This window comes from Coregonus clupeaformis, unplaced genomic scaffold (assembly GCF_020615455.1).
Source record: "Coregonus clupeaformis isolate EN_2021a unplaced genomic scaffold, ASM2061545v1 scaf0011, whole genome shotgun sequence".
NCBI classification, from domain to species: Eukaryota; Metazoa; Chordata; class Actinopteri; order Salmoniformes; family Salmonidae; genus Coregonus; species Coregonus clupeaformis.
In genome coordinates this window covers 1,192,501-1,220,000 of record NW_025533466.1, presented here as the reverse complement: position 1 = coordinate 1,220,000, position 27,500 = coordinate 1,192,501, and the positions used below count along the sequence as shown (strand labels likewise).

The following is a 27,500-nucleotide window of genomic DNA, read 5'->3' as shown; positions in this document are numbered from 1 at the left end:
TTTCTCTTTCAATAAAATGTCTTCCTTTCGTCGTAAAACTGGTTGGAAGGACTCGCTTTCCCTTCTTCCCTCTGCACCCTTTGTTTCTCTCCCTCCTTCCCCTTCTCTGTCTGTCATCCTTGCTCTATCTCTCCGCCGGCTGCGCTGAGCTCTTGAGTGGAGGCTGATGGGAGCTCATTGGGTGCGGTGTGTGTGTGTGAGCGATGTCACTGGACTGTGTAATTGAAATGGAAATAAGCCAATCAGGGACTGGTGTGGCACAGTATCTTACTCTGCATGCGCTCCACTGTTCCAACTCTCCTGACTCTGAGTGTGTTTGTGTGTTTGTAGGAAGTAGCAAGGATAGTTTTCGGCCCTGCCGAAGGGATGTATTTGAACGGTGAAATCAGCTGGTAATAAAAGGTTTAAACACCTAACAAACAAACAAACAAACACGCACACACGCACACACGCACACACACACACACACACACACACACACACACACACACACACACACACACACACACACACAGCCAGGGTGCTTACGAGACCATTTCCCAGACTGTGTTGTGACCTGGAGCTCTCTGGCAACAGCTGTAGTATAACAAAGATATGCAATTATCATGGTTTGACAATTAGCCTGCCATCCACTGGCAGTTTTTAATTACCCTGCTAAATTACCAGGGCATCAAGGACTCTACTCACCAGACTGGAAAAGTGTTCTACCTGTTGTTAGAGGGGAAGTGTGTGCCTGTGTTGGCCCGGGATGAGAGAGTATTAGGGGCAGTTACGAGGTGTGGACGTGTGTCGGGGGTTAAGGGCTCTCAACTCAAACACTCAACAGGTTATTTTTTTTGGAGTGTGTGTCTCTTCTGCCGATTCAATTTGGTGTAAAGTGTGAGAAGATTTTAAAGTTATATGTACGCGCACACACACACACACACACACACACACAGGGAGTGCCTCCTTAGCCCTTTGATAGAGCTGTAATTTACATTGTGTTATGTCTGCGTGTAGCAGTGGTATGTAGCTTCATCACCTCATCACTAGCCTCTCCATTGACCTCCACTGCACTCCAGCAGTATTCCATCGCCTTAGACCTTTTCAACTGACATATCAGTTGTATTTCACTTTTTACGATGCCTACGATACATATTTCTCTGCTTGATTTATTTATGTGGTACTTATACCTTGTATGTGAGAGGCTAGTATGTTTTGAAGACATGTCCGTTCTGTGGTGAATAACTGTTTCCTTTCCCCGGTGAATTACGGCATTGTTTATAAAACCCCACAGTGAATTGTGTCTGCTTTAGTCTCTCTCTCTCTCTCTCTCTCTCTCTCTCTCTCTCTCTCTCTCTCTCTCTCTCTCTCTCTCTCTCTCTCTCTCTCTCTCTCTCTCTCTCTCTCTCTCTCTCTCTCTCTCTCTCTCTCTCTCTCTCTCTCTCTCTCTCTCTCTCTCTCTCTCTCTCTCTCTCTCTCTCTCATCTGCTACTATTGCCCCCCCCTCTTCTGTCCCAGTGCCAGACCACCTTTTGAACTGATAGCAGACTGTGTGTGTCCTGCTCAGTCACCCAAACATCCTCTGGTTCATTTGCAGTCCATACCATTGTCTCTACAGCAGAACCAATGAAAGGGGGGAGGCAGCTGATCCATGACACACATACACACACACAGAAGGCAGTCTGGTGGAGTGCAGGGAAACCATGGTGTATGTACAAACGCAGCAGAGAGGCTGAGCAGTCGAAGCGTGTGTTGTGATGATTAAATCAGTGATATTTAACCAGAGGAGATGTATTGCTCTACCTGTGGATTGCAGTGACATGTTTTAAATGAGATGTTACACATGAGATGCTGCATGCCCTAAAGGGAAACAGTCTCACTCAGCTATTTATTCTGAATGAGTAAACACAGGAAAACCACATTAGATGCTAGCATAAACGTCACACACACGCACACACACACACACACACACCAAACAGATAGTGTCAGTGACAGAGTCTCCAAGCTAGCCCAATCTCCACTAGTAACATTGTGTTAGTGAAGGCTTCCAGATAGAATGTGATACTCCACAAAGAGAGAAGGACTATCAAAGGCTATTCTCCCCCTCTCCCTCCCCTAATGACTGGGGAGTAGTGAAGCAGCTGTATGTGTGTTGTCCTCATCAGTGTGATTATTAATGCAGCCCAGACCACTTTCATCATCAGAACATCATCAGTTGTCTGCTTACTTTGGCCAACTCTTTAGTCTGTCAGAGGATGGAGAGAGAGGGGGAAAGGGAGAAGAGGAGAGAGACAAGAGGAGAGAGAGAGAGAGAGTTTGGTGAAAGGGAGAGATGAGGGGTAGAGGATAAAGCATAGAAGAGAGGGAGAGCAGAGTGTGTTAAGTGATGTCTACGTCCCGTGAACAAGGATGAGAGGGTGAAAAGTTCTCGTCAGGTCTCTCTCTAGTCAGACAAAGACTGATTCCCAATAAAAAATCCAGACATATCAAAGTCGAGGAGGAGAATGAAACTCTCTTTTCAGGGGTTAAGTTGGGGTCAGCGCCCTGAGGTTAGAGTCAGCTTGCCCCACACCCACCCCGGAACTAAACACACACACACAAATTGCTTTCCTTGTAGGATTTTAAAGCTAGCTTCAATGGAACCACAGGACAGTTGTTTGTGGACAAATCAATGAGGAATTCAGAACTTAGCCTGTGTGTATCAGATGAGGGCATTAGAATGTCATGGCCTTCTGTAGTCTGTTGTGGATCAGTGGAGTTATAAACATGCCTCTCTGCACAGCCTTCTGGGGGAAAACACACGCTGTATTTTGGTATCGTTTGATATTTCCTGCTTCAACTATCTCACATCTCCCTAATCATTTGCACTCTGGAACCCTCGGTCTGAGTTTTTCTTCACTGTGTTTTCAAAAAGAAAAAAAAGAACTTTCTCAGGGGAACTTTCTGGCATCCAAGTTGGATTTCTCAGTGTGCGAATCATCATGCTGGGGAGAAGTGGTAAATATGTGTTGCTCAGATGGATTTATAGACAAACGTTTACTGAAGCCACATGTTAAGGTGCTTGTACATTTTAGACGGATATCTAAAGAATGTTGAGAGCCAGCCAGTGCTCATAAACATGTCATATCTAAACAAATTAATCAACATAAAACATAGCGAAAATGTTAACAGGACTGTCATGTTTATGTGTGTGTGTGTCCGTGTGTGTGTGTGTGTGTGTGTGTTTTATAATTGAGGATGTTTTAGTACTCTTCAGTGATCTTGTTGATATGAACTGAAGTGGAGTGGGAGTGGGAGTGTACTCATCTAGTCACATTGACTTCTGTGACCAGCACACTGTGTACTGCAGAAAAGGGTTTAGGTCCATGAATGTTACTTTTAAAGTACTACAATCAATCTGTATTACTGTCTAGAGCAAAGTCACTTCCTTGTTTTATTTGAATGTTCTTATTATGTAATGTACTTTGTGTTTGTGATTGACTGTGTACAAAGACAGCCAAATATACATTCTCATTCTGACCCTAAATGGACAGGTTCTTTGAGCTTCTGAACTTTTTGAGGCACTTTCAAAAAGTGCCTCAAATTGATTACTGTTAATGAGTAATCAATGAATACATTCTGTTCGTTAAAACTAAATTATTGATGATTTTATCTTCCATTCCATCTGTAGCTGAAGCCCTTCATCAGTCTTCCAAACACTAATGTTCTCTTCATTGTCTTCTGTCCAATCAGGTTCCACCGTGGAGACTACCACATTGACGTGTGTATAAACGACTACCTGGACGTGTTCTGTCCCCACTATGAAGACACGGTACCGGAGGAGCTGATGGAACGCTACGTCCTCTACATGGTCAACTACGATGGTTACAGTACGTGTGACCACACGGCCAAGGGTTTCAAACGCTGGGAGTGTAACAGGCCTCACTCCCCCAATGGGCCACTCAAGTTCTCAGAGAAGTTCCAGCTCTTCACCCCCTTCTCTCTGGGCTTCGAGTTCAGACCGGGCAGAGAGTACTACTACATCTGTGAGTACTAACATATATCACCATATACAGATGTAGGATCTTCATTTGAGACAGTTTGCTACAATAAATAATCCTGCATCAACAGGAAATGTGAATTTTTATGTGGATTATAATTAATGGACATTTTTTGAAGTGGTTGATACATTTTTCGTTAGGGCAAATCCAGACTGACATTTTAAAAGTGGAAATTACTCACTTTAGAAGCCTTTTTAAAACTAGAATACACTACAAGTTTGCAGGAAACTTCTCAGCAACAGAAGAGTGATCAAATTAAGATCCTGCATCTGTGTGTGAGAGTACTGTTATATGTTGTACTATTATGTGTTGAAGTCAGTCTGATGTCAGAGGGGATGCCAGATGCAGCCCTTAACGTGTTTAGAATTGTATTAAGCTTTCTCAGAAGAACAACCATTTCACATCAAAGTTTACATAGGAAGAATATGATACTTCAAATTGGTCCGGGTGTTAGGAAGTCTTGGCAAAACTGTCATAAAAAAACAACACAGTATTCTCTAGAACTCTTGACTGGACATCCACTTCTCTATGGGCCTGTAGAATATATCCTCTATCTCAGCTCATGTTCTGCCTGTTACACAGAGCCCTAACCACATATTACAGGAAATGTGGTGTGTGTGTGTTTGATAGAACACAGCCTCTAACAGACCCCTAACCCCATGTTTTTACAACCTTACGATTAGAGGAGACACTTGTAGACTCACATTTCACTGCAGCTTTTCATTTAGAACACATTGCTCCTGGAATGTTCTTCCCTAAAAAGGGAATGGAATCCTCCGGGATGCTGAATAAGACAATTCGAACATTAGAAGTGTTCCCTGCAGAACAGTATCCCATGCTTCATAAAGAATGACAGCGAGTGGTTACTCTTCATATTACGATGTGAGGTTAAACAGCCCAGAGGTGCTGGAGTTGTCTGTTTCATGTCTGTGGCTGTGGAGAGGAGTGTGTGTGATATTGTGTGAGAGTTCGTCTGAGGCTGCCACCCCAGGGAAATCAGTTTTTGCAAAGCTGTGTGATGGAGTTGGGTTGAAAGCATCCCGCTGCTGCTGCTGCAATATGCTTCTAGTTGGACTCACTGCACTCCACGCACTGTCTCAAACCACGTACTCAGACACCAATATATCTATTGATGTAATGAATTATATTTCTCTTCAGTGTATTGTTTGTGTGTGTACTGTATGAGATCATAATGTACGAGTCAACCATAGTGTGAGGTTAGAATATGTACTGTACACCGTATGTGCTACTGTATGGAGAAGAGCACTTCTATCTTTCCTCAAGAACTTCTAGGTTGTTCCACCAAGTCAGTGCCTTTCGAGAAGTGTACTGTAGAGCATTTTAATTTCACCGAATTTTTACATTCTGTCATAAAGAGCACATGTTCAACTTTATAAAAAACATGGTTTCCCATCTCAAGAGGTTTAAATAAAACAATGAATATAACAGGGTTCAGGATTTAAATCAGCCATAAATCCCCTTGTGACAGGGGTGATGGAAGCTTGTTGTGTGCAACAGGTAGTGGCAATTGAATGCACGCTTCATAAAACATTTCTAGACTATCTATGGATAGCAGGGTTGACGTGTTATGCTCGACCCGCTCAGTTTTCCACCACAAAACACCAGAAAATGAAAACAACACACAGCTGCCGATGTGGGCTGTAGCCACGCAAGAAAGTAGTCCCAGTACGTATGACACCACAAGAAAGTAGTCCCAGTACGTATGACACCTCCATACACTGAGTGTACAAAACATTAGGAACTCCCTTATTGATGTCACGTTGTTAAATCCACTTCAATCAGTGTAGATGAGGGGGAGGAGACAGGATAAAGAAGGATTTTTAAGCGTGAGAAGGGCTTACCAAGAAAACCTTCCAAAATGACTAATTTGAGGTAGAAAGGAGTTGAAGCACTCAACAAAAAAAGCAGAGATGTATTTATTTTAGCTCACTTTAATCCATTGTACAGGATGCGGACAGGTGACTGATGTTTCGATATCAAGCTAAAGGATTTTTAAGCCTTGAGACAGTTGAGACATGGATTATGTATGTGTGCCATTCAGAGGGTGAATGGGCAAGACAAAAGATTTAAGTGCCTTTGAACAGGGTATGGTAGTAGGTGCCAGGCGCACCGGTTTGAGTGTGTCAAGAACTGCAACACTGCTGGGTTTTTCACGCTCAACAGTTTCCCGTGCGTATCAAGAATGGTCCACCACCCAAAGGACAACCAGCCAACTTGACACAACTGTGGGAAGCATTGCAGTCAACATAGGCCAACATCCCTGTGGAACGCTTTCGACACCTTGTAGAGTCCATGCCCCGACGAATTGAGACTTTTCTGAGGGCAAAAGGGGGTGCAACTCAATATTAGGAGGTGTTCCTAATGTTTTGTACACTCAGTGTCTATTCTCCATTGTTCATTAATTGGCATGGTGTCATCACTGTGCAAATGTCCTGGACCAAAGGCAATATAATTAAAACTAGTTCAATGCTCAGCAATAATATAATCTTGTTGACCCAAACACTGTCATATCTACACTGTCATATGCTAAGGTCAGCATCATAGCCATAGGCTAGGCTGCATGATTGTGCATGGATAGCATACCTGAATAATGAGCCAGTCGTGGGGTTCCATCGGTCGGCTTGTCCTTGTGTGTTGGGTTTGATGTGCTACTCGAAGAAGTCTTGAGCTTCCTTGCCAGTGGAAAACGTGTGTGTTGTGTTCTGGAAGGTCAAGATGAGTTTTGCCAGGTGGATGAAGCTGCATCTCAGGTTTAGCTTGCATAGCTGGGATTTCATCTCGTTGTAGGTCTCCCTCTATTCGCCGCTTGACTTCAAAGCTGTGGATCCGTACAATCATACAGCGAGAACCATTGCGGAGTTGACCCGTGCGCTGCGCAATGTTAATCAGCTTCTCCTGCCCGAACAGTTCATAGAAAAGATTGCTGATGAAGAAAGTTGGGTTGCCCACTTCCACACCAGTTTCAAGTCCTGTGACCTGCACATTGAATTTACAGGAATGATTTTCGAGTGATTCCGTTTTCTCTTTTAGGAGTTTGTTATCCCTTCCAACTTAGCTAGCGCTGTTTCCAGGTCATGGAGTTGTACCTCTGTCGCATTGACTGTCTTCTCCAGACTTTCCACGTTAGTTGAATAAGTATCCACTTTAGCAGTGAGCGCTGCCAATCATTCATTTACCGGTTTGAATTGTAAGTCGAGGGCAGATGTAATCTCCTCACAAACAATCTCTCGTATAGTAGCGGCCAGCTCTTTCTGATATCTGGTGTTATTTAGCAGACGCTCTTATCCAGAGCGACTTACAGTTAGTGAGTGCATTCATTATTTTTTTATATATATATATTTTTTTTCATACTGGCCCCCCGTGGGAATCGAACCCACAACCCTGGCGTTGCAAACGCCATGCTCTACCAGCTGAGCTACATTCCCTCCCCTACCCTGGACGACGCTGGGCCAATTGTGCGCCGTCGCATGGGTCTCCCGGTTGCGGCCGGCTACGACAGAGCCTGGATTCGAACCAGGATCTCTAGTGGCACAGCTAGCACTGTGATGCAGTGCCTTTGAGCCATGAGCCACCTTGTTCCCGCAGGTGAATTGTGGACGGACGAATTCTAGCTGCTGAAGCGAAATAGACCTGCTAGTTATTTACTGTCACATAATTAATGTCAGACACCTTAATATGATGCTTAGTATTGAAAAGTTTTAGGAAATAAATATGTTAATTCATAGTAATTTGCAAAAGAAAGCCACGATAAGACCAAATGTTTCAATGCATGCCACCAGAACCCCCTTTTACACTATGATTTAACTATTAGATGTTCAAAGTTTATTTTCAAAAAATATTTCACCATATTAAAACGAGAGTTCAGTTCACATAACAGACGTAATTGAATCACTAATCGCATGAAATAAATAATAATCTTCAGGAATTACTTTATCAAAGCAACAAAATAACTGGGGCTTTACAATGATGGTGAAAACTTGGAGAAATGTACGGGTTAAGTGGGTTAAAATCTTCCAGAAGTCACAGAGAGTGCACAGAGGGACATCTCAGAATGCTGAATTTTGGCACTTTAGCAAGTCATTATTTATATAAAAAAATCAGATTTATTGAATTACCATGTGGTCTATATTAAAGGGCACTTCATTGAATATAACAGGCTTTTAAAATGCAATAATGGTGCACAATTTCTACTTAAAATATCAAAGGGACGCAAAAGGCACTCTTTTTGTGGAACGACACGTCTACAGAGGTAGGATCTTTAATTTTATCACCCTGTTGCAGGAGAAATGCAGGACATTTTTTAACTTGTAGTGTGTTTGAGGTTTAAAAAGGCTTCGGAAGTTTGTAATTTCCACTTTGACATTTCAGACATGGTTTTCCTTTACGAAAAATTGATCAGCCCCTACCAAAATGCCCATTAATTACAGTTTAATCCACATAATAATTCACATTCCCTGTTGCTGTATGATTATTTTCCTGCTATAGCAAATTGGCTCAAATTAAGATCCGCCATCTGTATCTTTGGTACGGTAACATTTCTGACAGTTAAGGACAAGCTGACAAACACTCCCAGACATCTTTCTCCATGAAACATGACCCCTGACTGGAGTGTTGAAACGGGCAGGGGATATCAGTGGGATATTATTGGTCGATCTACACACAAGTCTGTTTTATCCATCATCACTGTTTATGATGGAGGCAGTTAACCTGACAGCCAACCAGGGACTTCTCTCTCTCCTTTATTATCTCCACCTGTTTCTTTCTTTCCCTTACAAAGCGTTGAAGATGGAGGGGTTGCATTACAAAACCTCCAAACTTCTTGAATGTTGGCCATTGTCAGCATGACACTAACCAATGTTTAAGTCAGCTAATTGGCTAGGCACACTGCTAGCCAAAACCCTTACCTAAATAACTAACTGCCTGTGTATGGCCAGTTGTCATGAGCTAACACCAGCTGCCATGACTATATATGGTATTTGTGTCTCATATGCATTTTCTATGACGGTGTTATTAAGCCTTATGGCGGCGGGTCAAAAGTTTCTTAGTAGAGTTGTATGTTACAGACTGCTTGCCTTGTCAGCCCTGATAGAGCTGAGAATCACAGGAGAAATGGCACATTGACTTGGTACTGCTACCCCATGTATATAGCCAAGTTATCGTTACTCATTGTGTATTTATTCCTTGTGTTATTATTTTTCTACTATTTCTCTTTCTTTTCTCTCTGCATTGTTGGGAAAGGCCCGTAAGTAAGCATCTCACTGTTAGTCTACACCTGTTGTTTACGAAGCAGGCGACAAACATAATTTGATTTGATTTGATTTGAAGGGAGAGGGAAGGGAAGGGAAGTCTCCAAAGTTGGAGTTAGATGAGGTTTAGGGTTAGACACTTCACGCTGTACGTTTTTATTTCCAACCTTTTTCCCATCCTGGTGAAAGATGCCTGTCCAGAGGCCTAACTTAAATTACACTCCAACTGATAGGCTGCCCATAGAACACATCCATTCTGCTATACAATGTCATATTGCTTTAGTGGCCTGCAGCTTCATTGCTCTCTGAGTGATTCCAGCGTGTTGCCTCTCTGGCCCCTGCTGCGGATATTAAAGTCATCCACCATGAGTTCTACTGACATGTGATTTCCCAATGCTTTTGTGTCCAGATTGAACATCTGTAGAACATAGGGGGATGCTTGTTGATTGATTGGATAGAGTATAGTGAAGAAAGAATAGCAGAAGGAAAAAATAGGTCTGTATGATAATACTCTTTTTGGGGCATGTCTGCTCACAAAGCCCCAGATTGACTGCAAGCTCATCAGCACCAGCAACACCTTCATCATAGTCATCATCCTCCTCCTAATCCTAATCCTCATCGTCATCATCATCAGAAGCATAATCATTATGATCCTCAGCTGCTTCTTTCTCTCGATACATCTCTGGAATGCATGCATTTGCTTCATGAGTAGCGTACATCATCATCAAAATCACCATCGTATCACCACCATCAGTATGAAGAATTTGTTATTCATCTGTCTTACTTTCAGATTGCCATACAGCACATACTGCCAGCACAGAGGTCAGGCATACAGTAACTACTCTTACATATACATATTCAACTATACAGTATACTATTTAGCACATAGTTCTAGAATTATATGTTTTCAGTCAACGTTCTCTTAGCTTGCTTCCATCCCTGGATAAAGTGTTTTGTAGATGTTGCTGAGGGGATAATGTCTAGCATGAAAAAAGCAGACAAATAAGAGTGATATTGTTAAACATTCTTCAACATGACTCTTCTGAAATGACAACGGTGAATAGATGGATGTTTGCAGAACGCAGCAATGGATGCCATTGAGAACCTGTAGATTGGACAGGTTCAGCTTTCTGACTCAGGTTGATGACTGGAATGTTTGCGACTCGTCCAGATCAGAGAGGGCACAGTGTGTGTGTACAGTGCCTTGCAAAAGTATTCATCCTCCTTGGCGTTTTTCCTATTTTGTTGCATTACAACCTGTAATTTAAATGGATTTTTATTTGGATTTCATGAAATGGACATACACAAAATAGTCCAAAGCTGTGTTCATATGTATTCACCCCCCTTTGCTATGAAGCCCCTAAATAAGATCTGGTGCAACCAATTACCTTCAGAAGTCACATAATTTGTTAAATAAAGTCCACCTGTGTGCAATCTAAGTGTCACATGATCTTTCACATGATCTCAGTATATATACACCTGTTCTGAAAGGCCCCAGAGTCTGCAACACCACTAAGCAAGGGGCACCACCAAGCAAGCGGCACTATGAAGACCAAGGAGCTCTCCAAACAGGTCAGGGACAAAGTTGTGGAGAAGTACAGATCAGAGCTGGATTATAAAAAATATCCGACACTTTGAACATCCCACGGAGCACCATTGAATCCATTATTAAAAAATGGAAAGAATATGGCACCACAACAAACCTGCCAAGAGAGGGCCGCCCACCAAAACTCACGGATCAGGCAAGGAGGGCATTAATCAGAGAGGCAACAAAGAGACCAAAGATAACCCTGAAGGAGCTGCAAAGCTCCACAGCGGAGATTGGAGTATCTGTCCATAGGACCACATTAAGCCGTGCACTCTACAGAGCTGGGCTTTACGGAAGAGTGGCCAGAAAAAGCCATTGCTTAAAGACAAAAATAAGCAAACACGTTTGGTGTTCGCCAAAAGGCATGTGGGAGACTCTGGTCAGACGAGACTAAAATGGAGCTTTTTGGCCGTCAAGGAAAACGCTATGTCTGGCGCAAACCCAACACCTCTCATCACCCCGAGAACACCATCCATGTGGGGATGTTTTTAATAGGCAGGGACTGGGAAACTGGTCAGAATTGAAGGAATGATGGATGGCGCTAAATACAGGGAAATTCTTGAGGGAAACCTGTTTCAGTCTTCCAGAGATTTGAGACTGGGACAATGACCCTAAGCATACTGCTAAAGCAACACTTGAGTGGTTTAAGGGGAAACATGTAAATGTCTTGGAATGGCCTAGTCAAAACCCAGACCTCAATCCAATTGAGAATCTGTGGTATGACTTAAAAATTGCTGTACACCAGCGGAACCCATCCAACTTGAAGGAGCTGGAGCAGTTTTGCCTTGAAGAATGGGCAAAAATCCCAGTGGCTAGATGTGCCAAGCTTATAGAGACATACCCCAAGAGACTTGCAGCTGTAATTGCTGTAAAAGGTGGCTCTACAAAGTATTGACTTTGGGGTGGTGAATAGTTATGCACGCTGAAGTTTTCAGTTTTTTTGTCTTATTTCTTGTTTGTTTCACAATAAAAAATATTTTGCATCTTCAAAGTGGTAGGCATGTTGTGTAAATCAAATGATACAAACCCCCCAAAAAATCCATTTTAATTCCAGGTTGTAAGGCAACAAAATAGGGCAAATGCAATGGGGGGTGAATACTTTCGCAAGCCGCTGTATGTGTGTGTTACCAGTGGGTGGTAATAACCACACTACAGGAGGCTCTAGAAAACACTCATTTGCATTCAGAAACACGCAGAGCATAGCAGACCAGACAGATGATTGTGGGAGAGGAAAATTCAGTGGCTGTTTAACAAGATAGACTGGTGAGGGATGGGAGCATGTACTGTATGTGTGTGTCTGTCTGGCAGGATAGCGCTGTATATTGTGGTTGGTATAATGTTGAAGTAAAATGACATGATATACTATGTGGTTTGGGATTGGAAATATGGACAATACATATGCTTGGGGATATACTGTTTGGGATTGGAAATATGGACAATATATATGGTTGGGGATATAATGTGATGATGTACTGCTTATTCTGGGACATTCGAGTTGAGGAATTTTTAAGTAAATAATCGAATTTTGGCATTATCATTCTTCATAAATTAGTATTATATTCCTTACAATGGAGAGAGGAACTCAAAGCAACCACCGTGAATAACACCAAGTCTCATAATGAATTGTTCTTTGAGTAACTCAAGGACCTGAGAGAGAAAAGGCTGAAAAAATGCCTGCAGAGTATTGATTGATTCACTATCTGGTCTGTAGATTAAGATTAAGATGCTAAATTATATTCTGACGGAGAAACGCCCGTTAATGGCGTTTTCGACCTCTGAGTTCGATGCGGGGCGAGGGCTTGATTTGTTGCATCTGTGATACAATTACAAAGAGGAGACAGAGTTCTGCTGTCAGGCGCTTCAACAACACAAACGGGTTAATCAACGCTAGCAGGTCGCAGGGAATAAAGCCAAATCGAGACCATAATTCTTCATTTTTTGTTGTCAGCCGCGGCTCTCTGTTTAGAGGAGCTAAATTGTCTATCAAGCCGTAGAGGGAGAGAGAGGTAGAGAGAAACAGAGGGCCAGAGTCAGTCGTAACAGCATCGGCCAAAACCAGCCTCTTTTCCCTTTTTTTCTTCCCATGCTTCCTTTCTTTCTGTAATAGAGAGAGAGAGAGAGAGAGAGAGAGAGAGAGAGAGAGAGAGAGAGAGAGAGAGAGAGAGAGAGAGAGAGAGAGAGAGAGAGAGAGAGCTCATATGCTAAATATACTGCCCCCAGGAAAATGCAGGAAGCCATTTAATGTTGCTCACATCTGCAAGCAATTCAGCAGAATAGTGTATTAGCTGTGATTGAGTTACGGCTGTGACGTGTCGGCCGCTCTGACAGACGCTGCTAAGGAAGGGATGTGGAAGGGCAAGGGGAGCGCTTCCTAGGTCAGAAGTCAGCCAGCATTGATGGCTTAAGTGAACCCTGCAGATCAGGGAACGCTTAAGGCAGCATCTTTTTCTAATATAGAGAGTCTGTGGAGCGATTTTAATCTCAGAAGGGCCTAAATCCAATATCAGAACAGCGAGGGATGAGAGAGGGAAAAAAGTGTCTCTGTTAGTCTATGAGATGTGTGGCGAATGGGAAACTGGCGGGTGTCATCAAGCAGTTGGAGATTGGTCTGTGTGTGTCTGCTATGAGTTATGTTGCTCGTATGCCTTGTTGGACTACACAGTGGCAGAAAACATGATCCATCACTTCTATGTCCCGTGAACCAGGATGAAATTAGTTCTCAGGTGCGGAGTTAAAAACAGAACAGATCTATTACTGTCTGATTGACCTGACAAAAACCAGGACATGGTCAAAAACATCAGCCGTGCTCACAAATGTCAAAAGACTTTAGTACAGCACAACCAATAAAGTGCAACAGGAGACACCGCTTGATCATACAGTAAGTGGCAAGCCAACCTAACAACAGAGTTTTCATTTCAAAAGGATTGTCTAGGTTTGTCTGGTGATGCACACATATGATTCAAGATGCAAAGCATTGCCGTTCTGTCGTGATTGGTTGTAAATCCTGTGATATATCATGTACCCTATAATGCAAGTCATACAGAGGTACAATGCTGCGGCAGCAGGAATAGCGTTAAGCAGAGGCATGGATGGTATATCTGTACACAGTATGTACAGTGGGGGAAAAAAGTATTTAGTCAGCCACCAATTGTGCAAGTTCTCCCACTTAAAAAGATGAGAGAGGCCTGTAATTTTCATCATAGGTACACGTCAGCTATGACAGACAAAATGAGAAAAAAAAATCCAGAAAATCACATTGTAGGATTTTTAATGAATTTATTTGCAAATTATGGTGGAAAATAAGTATTTGGTCATCTACAAACAGGCAAGATTTCTGGCTCTCACAGACCTGTAACTTCTTCTTTAAGAGGCTCCTATGTCCTCCACTCGTTACCTGTATTAATGGCACCTGTTTGAACTTGTTATCAGTATAAAAGACACCTGTCCACAACCTCAAACAGTCACACTCCAAACTCCACTATGGCCAAGACCAAAGAGCTGTCAAAGGACACCAGAAACAAAATTGTAGACCTGCACCAGGCTGGGAAGACTGAATCTGCAATAGGTAAGCAGCTTGGTTTGAAGAAATCAACTGTGGGAGCAATTATTAGGAAATGGAAGACATACAAGACCACTGATAATCTCCCTTGATCTGGGGCTCCATGCAAGATCTCACCCCGTGGGGTCAAAATGATCACAAGAATGGTGAACAAAAATCCCAGAACCACACAGGGGGACCTAGTGAATGACCTGCAGAGAGCTGGGACCAAAGTAACAAAGCCTACCATCAGTAACACACTACGCCGCCAGGGACTCAAATCCTGCAGTGCAAGACGTGTCCCCCTGCTTAAGCCAGTACATGTCCAGGCCTGTCTGAAGTTTGCTAGAGTGCATTTGGATGATCCAGAAGAGGATTGGGAGAATGTCAGATGAAACCAAAATAGAACTTTTTGGTAAAAACTCAACTCGTCGTGTTTGGAAGACAAAGAATGCTGAGTTGCATCCAAAGAACACCATACCTACTGTGAAGCATGGGGGGTGGAAACATCATGCTTTGGGGCTGTTTTTCTGCAAAGGGACCAGGACGACTGATCCGTGTAAAGGAAAGAATGAATGGGGCCATGTATCGTGAGATTTTGAGTGAAAACCTCCTTCCATCAGCAAGGGCATTGAAGATGAAACGTGGCTGGGTCTTTCAGCATGACAATGATCCCAAACACACCGCCCGGGCAACGAAGGAGTGGCTTCGTAAGAAGCATTTCAAGGTCCTGGAGTGGCCTAGCCAGTCTCCTGATCTCAACCCCATAGAAAATCTTTGGAGGGAGTTGAAAGTCTGTGTTGCCCAGCGACAGCCCCAAAACATCACTGCTCTAGAGGAGATCTGCATGGAGGAATGGGCCAAAATAGCAGCAACAGTGTGTGAAAACCTTGTGAAGACTTACAGAAAACGTTTGACCTGTGTCATTGCCAACAAAGGGTATATAACAAAGTATTGAGAAACGTTTGTTATTGACCAAATACTTATTTTCCACCATAATTTGCAAATAAATTCATAAAAAATCCTACAATGTGATTTTCTGGATTATTTTTTTCTCATTTTGTCTGTCATAGTTGACGTGTACCTATGATGAAAATTACAGGCCTCTCTCATCTTTTTAAGTGGGAGAACTTGCACAATTGGTGGCTGACTAAATACTTTTTTTCCCCACTGTATATGTTGTTAGGCTGAGGGAGGATTTATAATAGAGAGCCTCTGGGTTAGTAGGAGACCTGGATACAGACATGTTAATAACTCAGCCTCTACCCATTCAATTGAAAAATCATTCCTGACATCAGCTCTCAGAAATGACTCAACAACATGAAATACTGTGACAGAAACCACAGTCAACACACACAACCGCTTGGACTCAAACGCATTATCATAGTTTTGATAGATGGGTTACTTTCTCTCCTCTCCTCTGTGATTCTGGGTCATTTCCCTCCCTGTGTGTCACTGTTCCTCTCCAATGGCGGCTAGCCCAGTGAGCCTGCCCTCCAGACAGCACGTTACACTCTCTCCCTCAAACACTACCAGAGAATGGCCGCCACCCAACTGCTCCCCAGGGGGGCGTCTCTATTGGCTGCTGCTAAGGTTCCAGTCACAGAACACAGCCGCTAATGGCCCAGTCTTGAGAATCCTCAGGGTTCCGAGGCCCCCCGTTTAAAAAATTAACTGGAAACAGTCGTCCAGCGAGCTGCCTGCCTGCCTGGCTGGCCAGACTTAGCTAATCAAAGGAGTGAGGTAAGTAATGGAAAACTTGTTGAAGGAATCAAGGAGGGAGAAAGATAGGAGGGAAAAGGCTCTAATCAACAAACTAGCGTTTGACCACCAATAATGTAATCATCGCTTTGCCCCCTGGAAAAGAGGAATGGCGCTTCGCAAATGCTGTGAAAAACCTAGAAATCAGAGAAACGAGGACGAACTAGGACTCAAACACAAGAAAGGGCATTGGTGGATATAGCGTTTTGGAAATAAACTCTTCATATAGACAATAAACGTTTTTTTCCCCAGAATATATTTTTTCTTAAAAACTTTCACCAGAATCAAGAACGACATCCTCTCTCTCTCACTGTGTCCCTCTCGCTTTCTCTTTTCTCGCTCTCAATTTTTCTCCCACCCTCTCTCCCCTCCTCCACCCTCTCTCACCCCCTCCACACCTTCTCACCCCCTCCACCCTCTCTGTACGTATCCTCAGCATCTCTGAGCCAGTAGCATGAGGGATGAATTGGGTTCATATTTGGCACCGGTTGAAAATGTGAGGAAAGAGCGAAAGGCCAGTTACCACCAGGGGGGTGAGTTTATATGCCTTCCACTGCCTCCTCCCCTCTCATCCTCCCTCCATCCATCCCTCAGTACCGCCTATTGTGATTGGACTATAGCAACATCTGGTTAATGGTCCTCTCCCGGGCCGTCTCCTCAATCTCCCCACACACAGGTTGTGTGACAACACCACTGCAGTTGTTGTTCTTTCTCTTAGTTTGTTGTTCTATTGTTTCTTTCATGAAAGAAACGCAGACTGCTGTGCGGCTTGTTGATGTGTGTGCGTGTGCGTGCGTGTATGTGAATGCGTGCGTGCGTGCGTGTCTGTCTGCATGCTACAGTGAGCTCCAAAAGCATTGGGACAGTGGCACATTTTTGTTGTTGTTTTGGCTTTTGGATTTGAAATGATACAATGACAATGAGGTACAAAATAATCTAAAATACAACCAAAACAAACAGCAAATGCATCCAACGAATTTGTAGAGTCACAAGCTTGATGTAGTCATTGCGTGCTATGAATATGGGACCAAATACTTTTTACTACTTTTTACTGCTTTAATACACATATAAGTGACTTTTTCCCAATACTTTTGGTCCCCTAAAATGGGGGGACTATGGACAATAAATGCTGTAATTTCTAAACGGTTCACCTGATATGGATAAAAATACCCTCAAATTAAAGCTGACTTTAACCTCATAGTCATTGTATTATTTCAAATCCAAATGCTAGAGTACAAAGCCAAAACAACAAATGTGTCACTGTCCCAATAGTTTTGGAGCTCACTGTATCTTTCCATGCTCTGTAAACCCAGAGTGGGTCTCAGCAAACGGAAACACTAGGGTAATCCTAGTGGATCAGAAACATCATGGCTCTGGGGAAGTGCTAGTTAGTCAGCGGGCTGGCAAAGCTAGCTTGCTAGGAATGCTGAGTACAGTGTTGGAGGGCACTCAGGTTTAACCCATCCCATCCTAACAGACAAGCTGGCATCAAAGGATATGGATCCCCTTATTAAGGCCAGCTGGAGACCCAGGCCAAAACACTGGATATACATTCTAATGCAACGCTAACGCTAATGCAATGTGAGGACTATATTTGTATACGATCACAGGTCTCTCTATTATCTGTGGGAATACTTGGGAACAGATTTCCAAAATTAAAATAACTTGAAGCTGATTTCCTGGTGTTTTTACAGTCTTTTATGTCCAATAATTAGTTTTCTTTTTTGGTCAAAAAACTTAGGGGGCCAAATAAAACCACCCACCGGCCAAATTCGGACCGCGGGCCACCAGTTGTAGGTGGTGGATGGGATGTACGATCATACAATCGATCATAAAGCACTTTACAGTAGACACAGTGACTAGAAGAGCTATATAGATGTAATCCATCATTATCAAATCAAATCAAATCAAATGGATTGGTGACATACACATGGTTAGCAGATGTTATTGCGAGTGTAGCGAAATGCTTGTGCTTCTAGTTCCGACAGTGCAGTAATATCTAGCAAGTAATATCTAACAGTCCCACAACAAATATCTAATACACACAAATCTAAGTAAAGGAATGGAATAAGAATATATAAATATATGGATGAGCAATGTCATTACCAGAGTGGCATAGGCTAAGATGCAATAGATAGTATAGAATACAGTATATACATATGAGACGAGTAATGCAAGATATGTAAACATTATTACGGTAGTATAGAATACAGTATATACATATGAGATGGGTAATGCAAGATATGTAAACATTATTACGGTAGTATAGAATACAGTATATACATATGAGACGAGTAATGCAAGATATGTAAACATTATTGAAGTGCCATTATTAAAGTGACTAGTGTTCCATTTATTAAAGTGGCCAGTGATTTTCAAGTCTGTATGTAGGCAGCAGCCTCTCTGTGCTAGTGATGGCTGTTTAACAGTCTGATGGCCTTGAGATAGAAGCTGTTTTTCAGTCTCTCGGTCCCAGCTTTGATGCACCTGTACTGACCTCGCCTTCTGTATGATAGCGGGGTGAACAGGCAGTAGCTCGGGTAGTAGTTGTCCTTGATTATCTTTTTGGCCTTCCTGTGACATCGGGTGCTGTAGGTGTCCTGGAGGGCAGGTAGTTTGCCCCCGGTGATGCATTGTGCAGACCGCACCACCCTCTGGAGAGCCCTGCGGTTGTGGGTGGTGCAGTTGCCGTACCAGGCGGTGATACAGCCCGACAGGATGCTCTCAATTGTGCATCTGTAAAAGTTTGTGAGGGTTTTAGGTGACAGGCCAAATTTCTTCAGCCTCCTGAGGTTGAAGAGACGCTGTTGCGCCTTCTTCACCACACTGTCTGAGTGGGTGGACCATTTCAGTTTGTCAGTGATATGTACGCCAAGGAACTTTAAACTTTCCACCTTCTCCACTGCTGTCCCGTCGATGTGGATAGGTGGGTACTCCCTCTGCTGTTTCCTGAAGTCCACGATCATCTCCTTTGTTTGTTGACGTTGAGTGAGAGGTTATTTTCCTGACACCATTATTACTAACCATAAACGTAATAATTTGAAATAATTGCATTATTGCCTTGTCTAATCTCTCCAATATTGTCCAACATAATAATTATATGATTTCTAAGCCTATCATCCGCATTGTGCTTGCTAATCTGAAATGATGTGGAGTTGGAAGTATCAAAGCTGGACTATGGTTCACTGGCCATGAAAGCCCCCAAATGACTTTAGTTTTAGGAAAAAAAACAGATGGAAAATAATTGCCAAAGCCTCTTTGACTGGCTTCATTAACTCATAGATTTTACTATTTTTTTCAGCTACATACTGAAACTACCTCATACAATTGAAGATGATAATGTTGCATAATAATACCCAATAAGGTAACTCATTAAAAAACTTAATTTCCCTCCCTTTCCAAACACATAATGTTGCCATGTTTGTATCCATTGTTATGTTTCATATTGTAAGTAAGCCAAAGGAAATGTGTTTTCCAGATAACAATACAGTTGCGGCTCGGCTGAGATTGAAACAATATCTCATTTAATCCACCCTGAGCGCACCTGTTTGTTCTTGTGTAATTGGATTCTGGTTCATTCCATTTGCCTTAATGCACCTGCATTATGCAGTGTACTGAGGGGACCAGCCATTAACAGCCAGGGGACATCGCTCTGAGGAGTAACCCAACCTGGTCCTCTGGTTCTGGGGCATCCTTTCACTGCCTCTGCCCTTCAAAGGCACCAGCCTGGATGTCTGGATGGATGGATGGCTGGGGCTTAGGCTTGATGGGAACCAGAATAGCAGGTGTTGATGTAAGTGCCTGACAAGAACAATAAACTGTCCCTCCCCTGCATGGTAATCCAAAATAAACAGGCACTGGCGCGGACGGCTCAGGCTCTGAGGGCGGAGGGGTCCTCATCAAGTCCAGAGAATGAAGAGCTGCTACAAGGAAGGAAAGTGGTGCAGCTAAATCTTCCCTTTGTAGTTTACGAATGTTGAACACCTTTCCAACCAACGCATATTTAACACTAAACCATGGCAAGGAAGTTTCCTTGTCCACTTTCTATAATTTTCAGTTATGAAAGGGTTTGATAGATGAAAAAGTATTATGAAAACTCTATCCTTCCATATCAGTGGTTAGAGCGATAAAGAGGTAAATTGCCAGTAATCCCCAGTATTGGGACAGATAGTACTGCATATTTTCTCTTCCATGCACTTAATTATGTTCTGTTTGTGTGGGTGGCAAATAGCTTATAAATGGCAAAGAGAGGCTCCCACATGGAGTGTATTCTGCTACTTTCATCAAGCTCATCACGTTTGATCTGTAGTGTGAGTTAAGTGGTTGGTGTGGAAAGCCCTGACTCAACTCTACCCACAAAGATGATGAGGAAGATAAGACATCTGGATTCAGCAGGGCCCTATGTGTTTGTGTGTGTGTGTGTGTGTGTATGTGAGAGAGAGAGAGAGAGAGAGAGAGAGAGAGAGAGAGAGAGAGAGAGAGAGAGAGAGAGAGAGAGAGAGAGAGAGAGAGAGAGAGAGAGAGAGAGAGAGAGAGAGAGCGCAACTGAACAGGCGAGGGAGGGCAGCCAAGGTTCATTAATGTGTCACTGACTGCCTCTGCCATGCTCGCCGTGTTAAGACACTGCTTTTGTATTTTCTCTCCCCCCTCCTTCACTCCTCCTTCATCCCTCCATCATCCCTCTTTCATCCCTCTCTTCATCCCTCCTTCATCCTTCGTTCATCCCTACTTCATCCCTCTCTTCATCCCTCTCTTCATCCCTCCTTCATCCCTCTCTTCATCCCTCTCTTCATCCCTCTCTTCATCCCTCTCTTCATCCCTCCTTCATCCCTCCTTCATTGGCTCCATGTGAACTGATGTGAACAAGACACCATTTGGAGCTCCGCTCTCCTCCCACACACATTTACATTCAGCTGATGAGCCAACGGTGTTACACACTACAAGAGAGAATGAGAAAGTGAGGAAGAAGTGAGGGAGATGGTTTTGCCTTCCCTGTGCATATACAGCCCATCTGATGAGCTGAGAACATAAAACCTAAGACGGAGAAGAAGGGAGAGGGAAAAAGAGAATGAAATAGATGTGCCCTAGAGAAATAGATCTCCATCTCTTTTCCATTGCTATTAGACTGTCTCTTTTATGTGCTAGAACACATCCTCTTGCTAGGACGTGGGAGACTGCTTTTTCCTAATACCCCACATTCTGTTGTTGTCTTTGTAAAAGGGAATAAATGCTCAGAGCGCTGCCTGTGAAGAGGCCTGTTCCAATGTAAAGCACACGGCAGAGAGACAATACCCTACTCTGCTCTGTGACAGGGAATGTGTGTACATATAGTACCAGTCAAAAGTTTGGACACCTACTCATTTCAGGGGTTTTCTTTATTTGTACTATGAAATAACACATATGGAATCATGTAGTAACCAAAAAAGTGTTAAACAAATCAAAATAAATGGTATATTTGAGATTCTTCAAAGTAGCCACCTTTTTCCTTGATGACAGCTTTGCACACTCTTGGCATTCTCTCAACCAGCTTCATTTCAATTAACAGTTGTGCCTTGTTAAAAGTTAATTTGTGGAATTTATTTCCTTCTTAATGCGTTTTGGGGGTGGATACAGAAGATAGCCCTATTTGGTAAAAGACCAAGTCCATATTATGGCAAGAACAGCTCAAATAAGCAAATAGAAAGGACAGTCCGTCATTACTTTAAGACATAAAGGTCAGTCAATCCGGAACATTTCAAGAACTTTCTAAGTTTCTTCAAGTGCAGTCACAAAAACCCTCAAGCGCTATGATGAAACTGGCTCTCATGAGGACCGCCACAGGAAAGGAAGACCCATAGTTACCTCTGCTGCAGAGGATAAGTTCATTACAGTTACTAGCCTCAGAATTTGAAGCCCAAATAAATGCTTCACACAGTTCAACTAACAGACACATCTCAACATCAACTGTTCAGAGGAGACTGCGTGAATCAGGCCTTCATGGTCGAATTGCTGCAAAGAAACCACTACTAAAGGACACCAATAATAAGAAGAGACTTGCTTGGGCCAAGAAACACGAGCAATGGACATTAGACCGGTGGAAATCTGTACTTTGGTCAAAATTTGAGATTTTTGGATCCAACCGCCGTGTCTTTGTGAGACGCTGAGTAGGTGAATGGATGATCTCCGCATGTGTGGTTCCCACTGTGAAGAATAGAGGAGGAGGTGTGATGGTGTGGGGGTGCTTTGCTGGTGACACTGTCTGTAATTTATGTAGAATTCAAGGCACACTTAACCAGCATGGCTACCACAGCATTCTGCAGCGATACACCATCCCATCTGGTTTGCGCTTAGTGGGACTATCATTTGTTTTTCAACAGGACAATGACCCAACACACCTCCAGGCTGTGTAAGGCTATTTGACCAAGAAGGAGGGTGATGGAGTGCTGCATCAGATGACCTGGCCTCCATAATCACCCAACCTCAACCCAATTGAGATGGTTTGGGGATGAGTTGAACTGCAGAGTGAAGGAAAAGCAGCCAACAAGTGCTCAGCATATGTGGGAACTCTTTCAAGACTGTTGGAAAAGCATTCCATGTGAAGCTGGTTGAGAGAATGCCAAGAGTGTGCAAAGCCGTCATCAAGGCAAAGGGTGGCTACTTTGAAGAATCTAAAATCTAAAATATATTTTGATTTGTTTAACACTTTTTTGGTTACTACGTGATTCCATATGTGTTATTTCATAGTTTTGATGTCTTCACTATTATTCTACAATGTACAAAATAGTAAAAATAAAGAAAAACCCTTGAATGAGTAGGTGTGTCCAAACTTCTGACTGGTACTGTATGTGTGTGTGTGTTTTGTGTGTGTGTTCAAAGAGTAGAGGAAAACAGCAGGGAGGAGAGGGGGCACATCTAGAGAGGAGGGGATAGATATATAAATAGAAAGAAAGAGAGCGATAGATCAGGGTAAGGATCAGTGAGGAGGAGATGACAGACCCCGAATCCCAAATGGCGGGCCAGGGATACGCTTGACTTCATCTCATCTGCTGGGGAATGATGCTCAGATGACACAAAATGGTGCCCAGAGGACCCGTTACTGGAAGTCTCAGAGGAGGCTGAGGTGGAAGGAATTGGGCTTGAAGACTTAGGAGAAGTATATTTGATTGTCTTCTTCTGTAGAAGAAGGTAATAAGATATGAGGTGCAATGTAAAGATGTTCTCTTTCCAACATGGGGTAAAGACATGAGAACACACAATGTATTTTTAACTTTTTTCTGTGGCAGTGATGGATGTGATTGTCACACACATAGTCCACACGACCCCTGTTTTACCCTCTTACAGGAGACATCACCTGTAATCCATGGCTTCTGGTTGGGGTATGTACGTACGGTCACTGTGGGTACGATGTCATCGATGCACTTATTGATGAAGCCAGTGACTGATGTGGTGTACTCCTCAATGCTATCTGAAGAATCACGGAACATGTTCCAGTCTGTGCTAGCAAAACAGTCCTGTAGCTTAGCATCTGCGTCGTCTGACCACTTTTTTAATAACCGAGTCACTGGTGTAATAGTTTTCAGTTAGGATAGCAAAGGCTAGCTTTTTCAAACAGAAATTTGCATCCTGTAGCACTAACTCCAAAAAGTTTTGGGACACTGCAAAGTCCATGGAGAATAAGAGCACCTCCTCCCAGCTACCCACTGCACTGAGGCTAGTAAACACTGTCACCACTGATAAATCTACGATAATCGAGAATTTCAATAAGCATTGGCCACCAGCTCTGCACCCTCCGCTGCAACTTGCCCATGCCCCCCCGCTTCTCCTTCACCCAAATTCAGATAGCTGATGTCCTGAAAGAGCTGCAAAATCTGGACCCCTACAAATCAGCTGGGCTAGGCAATCTGGACCCTTTCTTTCAAAAATTAGCCGCTGAAATTGCCGCAACCCCTATTACTAGCCTGTTCAACCTCTCTTTCATATCGTCTGAGATCCCCAGAGATTGGAAAGCTGCCACGGTCATATCCCTCTTCAAAGGGGGTGACACTCTAGATCCAAACTGTTACAGACCTATATCAATCCTGCCCTGCCTTTCGAAAGTATTTGAAAGCCAAGTTAACAAATCACCAACCATTTCGAATCCCACCGTACCTTCTCCGCTATGCAATCTGGTTTCCGAGCTGGTCATGGGTGCACCTCAGCCACGCTCAAGGTCCTAAACGATATAATAACCGAGATCGATAAAAGACAGTACTGTGCAGCCGTCTTTATCGACCTGGCTAAGGCTTTTGACTCTGTCAATCACCGCATTCTTATTGGCAGACTAAATAGCCTTGGTTTCTCAAATGACTGCCTCGCCTGGTTCACCAACTACTTCTCAGATAGTTAAATGTGTCAAATCGGAGGGCCTGTTGTCTGGACCTATGGCAGTCTCTATGGGGGTGCCACAAGGTTCAATTGTCAGGCTCTTGCTGCTGGTGACTCTCAGATCCACCTCTACGCAGACGACATCATTTTGAATACATCTGACCCTTCATTGGACACTGTGTTAACAAACGTCCAAACGAGCTTCAATGCCATACAACACTCCTTCCGTGGCCTCCAACTGCTCTTAAACGCTAGTAAAACTAAATGCATGCTCTTCAATCAAACGCTGCTTGCACCCGCCCGCCCGACTAGAATCACTACTCACGGTGGGTCTGACTTAGAATATGTGGACAACTACAAATACCTAGGTGTCTAGTTAGACCGTAAACTCTCCTTCCAGACTCACATTAAGCATCTCCAATTCAAAGTTAAATCTAGAATCGGCTTCCTATTTCGCAACAAAGCTTCCTTCACTCATGCTGCTAAACATGCCCTCGTAAAACTGACTATCCTACCGATCCTTGACTTCGGCGATGTCATTTACAAAATAGCTTCCAACACTCTACTCAGCAAATTGGATGTTGTCTATCACAGTGCCATCCGTTTTGTCACCAAAGCCCATATACTACCCACCATTGTGACCTGTACGCTTTCGTTGGCTGGCCCTCACTACATATTCGTCGCCAAACCCACTGGCTCCAGGTCATCTATAAATCTCTTCTAGGCAAATCCCTGCCTTATCTTAGATCATTGGTCACCAATGAGTATGCGTTCCAGCAGGTATATCTCACTGGTCATCCCCAAAGCCAACACCTCCTTTGGCCGCCATTCCTTCCAGTTCTCTGCTGCAAATGACTGGAACGAACTGCAAAAATCTCTGAAGCTGGAGACACTTATCTCCCTCACTATCTTTAAGCATCAGTTGTCAGATCAGCTTACCGATCACTGCACCTGTACACAGCCCATCTGTAATTAGCGCACCCAACTACCTCATCCCCATATTGTTATTTACATTGTTATTTATTTTGCTCATTTGCACTCCAGTATCTCTATTTGCACATCATCTTCTGCACATCTATCACTCCAGTGTTAATACTAAATTGTAATTATTTTGCACTATGGCCTATTTATTGCCTTACCTCCATAACTTACTACATTTACACACACTGTATATATATATTCTATTGTGTTATTGACTGTACGTTTTGTTTATTCCATATGTAACTCTATGTTTGTTGTTTTTATTGCACTGCTTTGCTTTATCTTGGCCAGGTCGCAGTTGTAAATGAGAACTTGTTCTCAACTGGCTTACCTGGTTAAATAAAGGTGAAATATTTTTTTAAATAAAAATCACCTGCTCAGCCACCAAGCCATTAGTGTTGATGGCCATCCAGCAACACACACACACTGTCTATTTTATAAAGCAATCATGCCTGCGGTAGCCTAATACACACACACACACAAACACATGCACACACACAGTTTTGAATTGCTATCCTTGCGGGGACCAAATAATTGATTCCCATCCAAAATAATTTTTTCCCTAACCCTAAATCTAACCCCTAACCCTAACTCATAACCCTAAGCCTAACCTTAACCTTAACCCCAAACCACTAACCCTAAAACTATACCTAACCCTAACTCCTAACCCTAAACCTAACCGCAACCCCTAACCCCAACCTTAATTCTAACCCTAATTGTAACCCTAACCTAACCCCTTTTTTCCTTGTGCCTGTCCCCACTTGTCCGAATTTTCTGTGTTTTACTATCCTTGTGAGGACTTCTGGTACCCACAAGGATAATAAACCCCCCCCCCAAAAACACACACACACACACACTATCTCTGGAGTGACCTAGCCTGTCTGAAAAAGCTTTCCGACCATCAGTCCATTAGCAACGTGACAACCCCTACCAAATCCACTTAGCAGTCAGCATGACCACAATTAACTATCCGGACGCTTTCTCAGAGTCATATAACAAATGCAAGATGAAATTGAACATTACTCTCTGTTGGTGCAGAAAATATTGTGTTGAACAGTATGTTGTTCTTGTTTTCCAGCCTCCACTATCGCCGAGAACGGAAGAAGAACATGCCTGAAACTCAAAGTTTTCGTCCGACCATCAAGTAAGTCTCTCCAGCTGCAACAGAAACATTAACATGGAACCTGTTTAACGCTCATGATGTATTTTCACTGCTCTCAATACTTGAACGCCTTCTGAATGATTCCTTGCTCTCTGTTGAACATGTCAGTTTCATATCTCATGACAGCTCCTATATTGTTAACCTATGGCAGTGGCTACCATTGTTTCTACCCAAAGACAAGTGAAGGAATGAATGATTTGAATGAAATTAATTGCACTCGTCTTGTGAATGCTGTCATGAGCTTGGGGCTTGGGATCTTTGTTTTAGGGGGTGGGTAGGTTGGGGGAGTGTCACTAACCTATTTGGCTTATTATCTCTAATGACATCTATTATCTCTATTTCTACCTCTAGACAACTGCGTGAAAACTATAGGCGTACATGACCGTGTTTTTGACGTTAACGACAAAGTAGACAATTCATTAGAACCCCGAGGTTAGTATGGCTTTCTGCATTCTTTTATGTACTTCTGTCTGTCCCCCTTACACACACACACACACCCCTTCCTCTCTTTCTCTCTTTTTCTGCGCTGATTGATCCAGCTACAGATGTAGGCTCTTAATTTGAGCCAGTATGATACAGCAGGAAAATAATCCTGCAGCAACAGGAAATGTGAAATATTATGTGGATTATAATTCATGGACATTTTTGTAGGGGTTGATAAATGTTTTGTTAGGGCAAATCAAGTCTGACATTTCAGAGTGGAAATTACAAACTTTAGGAGCCTTTTTAAAACTCAAATACGTTTGCATTTCCTGCTGTGCAACAAAAGAGGGATCAAATTAAGATTCTACATCTGTATGCTCTCCCAGCATGGTTGTCATGTTAGAATGTTTATGCT

General features: G+C 43.0%; 1 protein-coding gene across 2 annotated transcripts in view; it reads left to right on the top strand.

Moving 5' to 3' along the window:
- The window catches only part of LOC121585125 (ephrin-A5), a 114,159-nt gene that overhangs the window by 80,844 nt on the left and 5,815 nt on the right, over positions 1-27,500 (top strand). The window contains exons 2-4 of one of the 2 annotated variants that reach the window (XM_041901490.2): positions 3,715-4,007; positions 26,579-26,644; positions 27,014-27,094. In XM_041901490.2, the coding sequence (XP_041757424.1) occupies positions 3,715-4,007; positions 26,579-26,644; positions 27,014-27,094 (440 nt within the window). The remainder of the gene's footprint in view (positions 1-3,714; positions 4,008-26,578; positions 26,645-27,013; positions 27,095-27,500) is intronic. The other variant, XM_041901491.2, reaches the window with a different exon arrangement.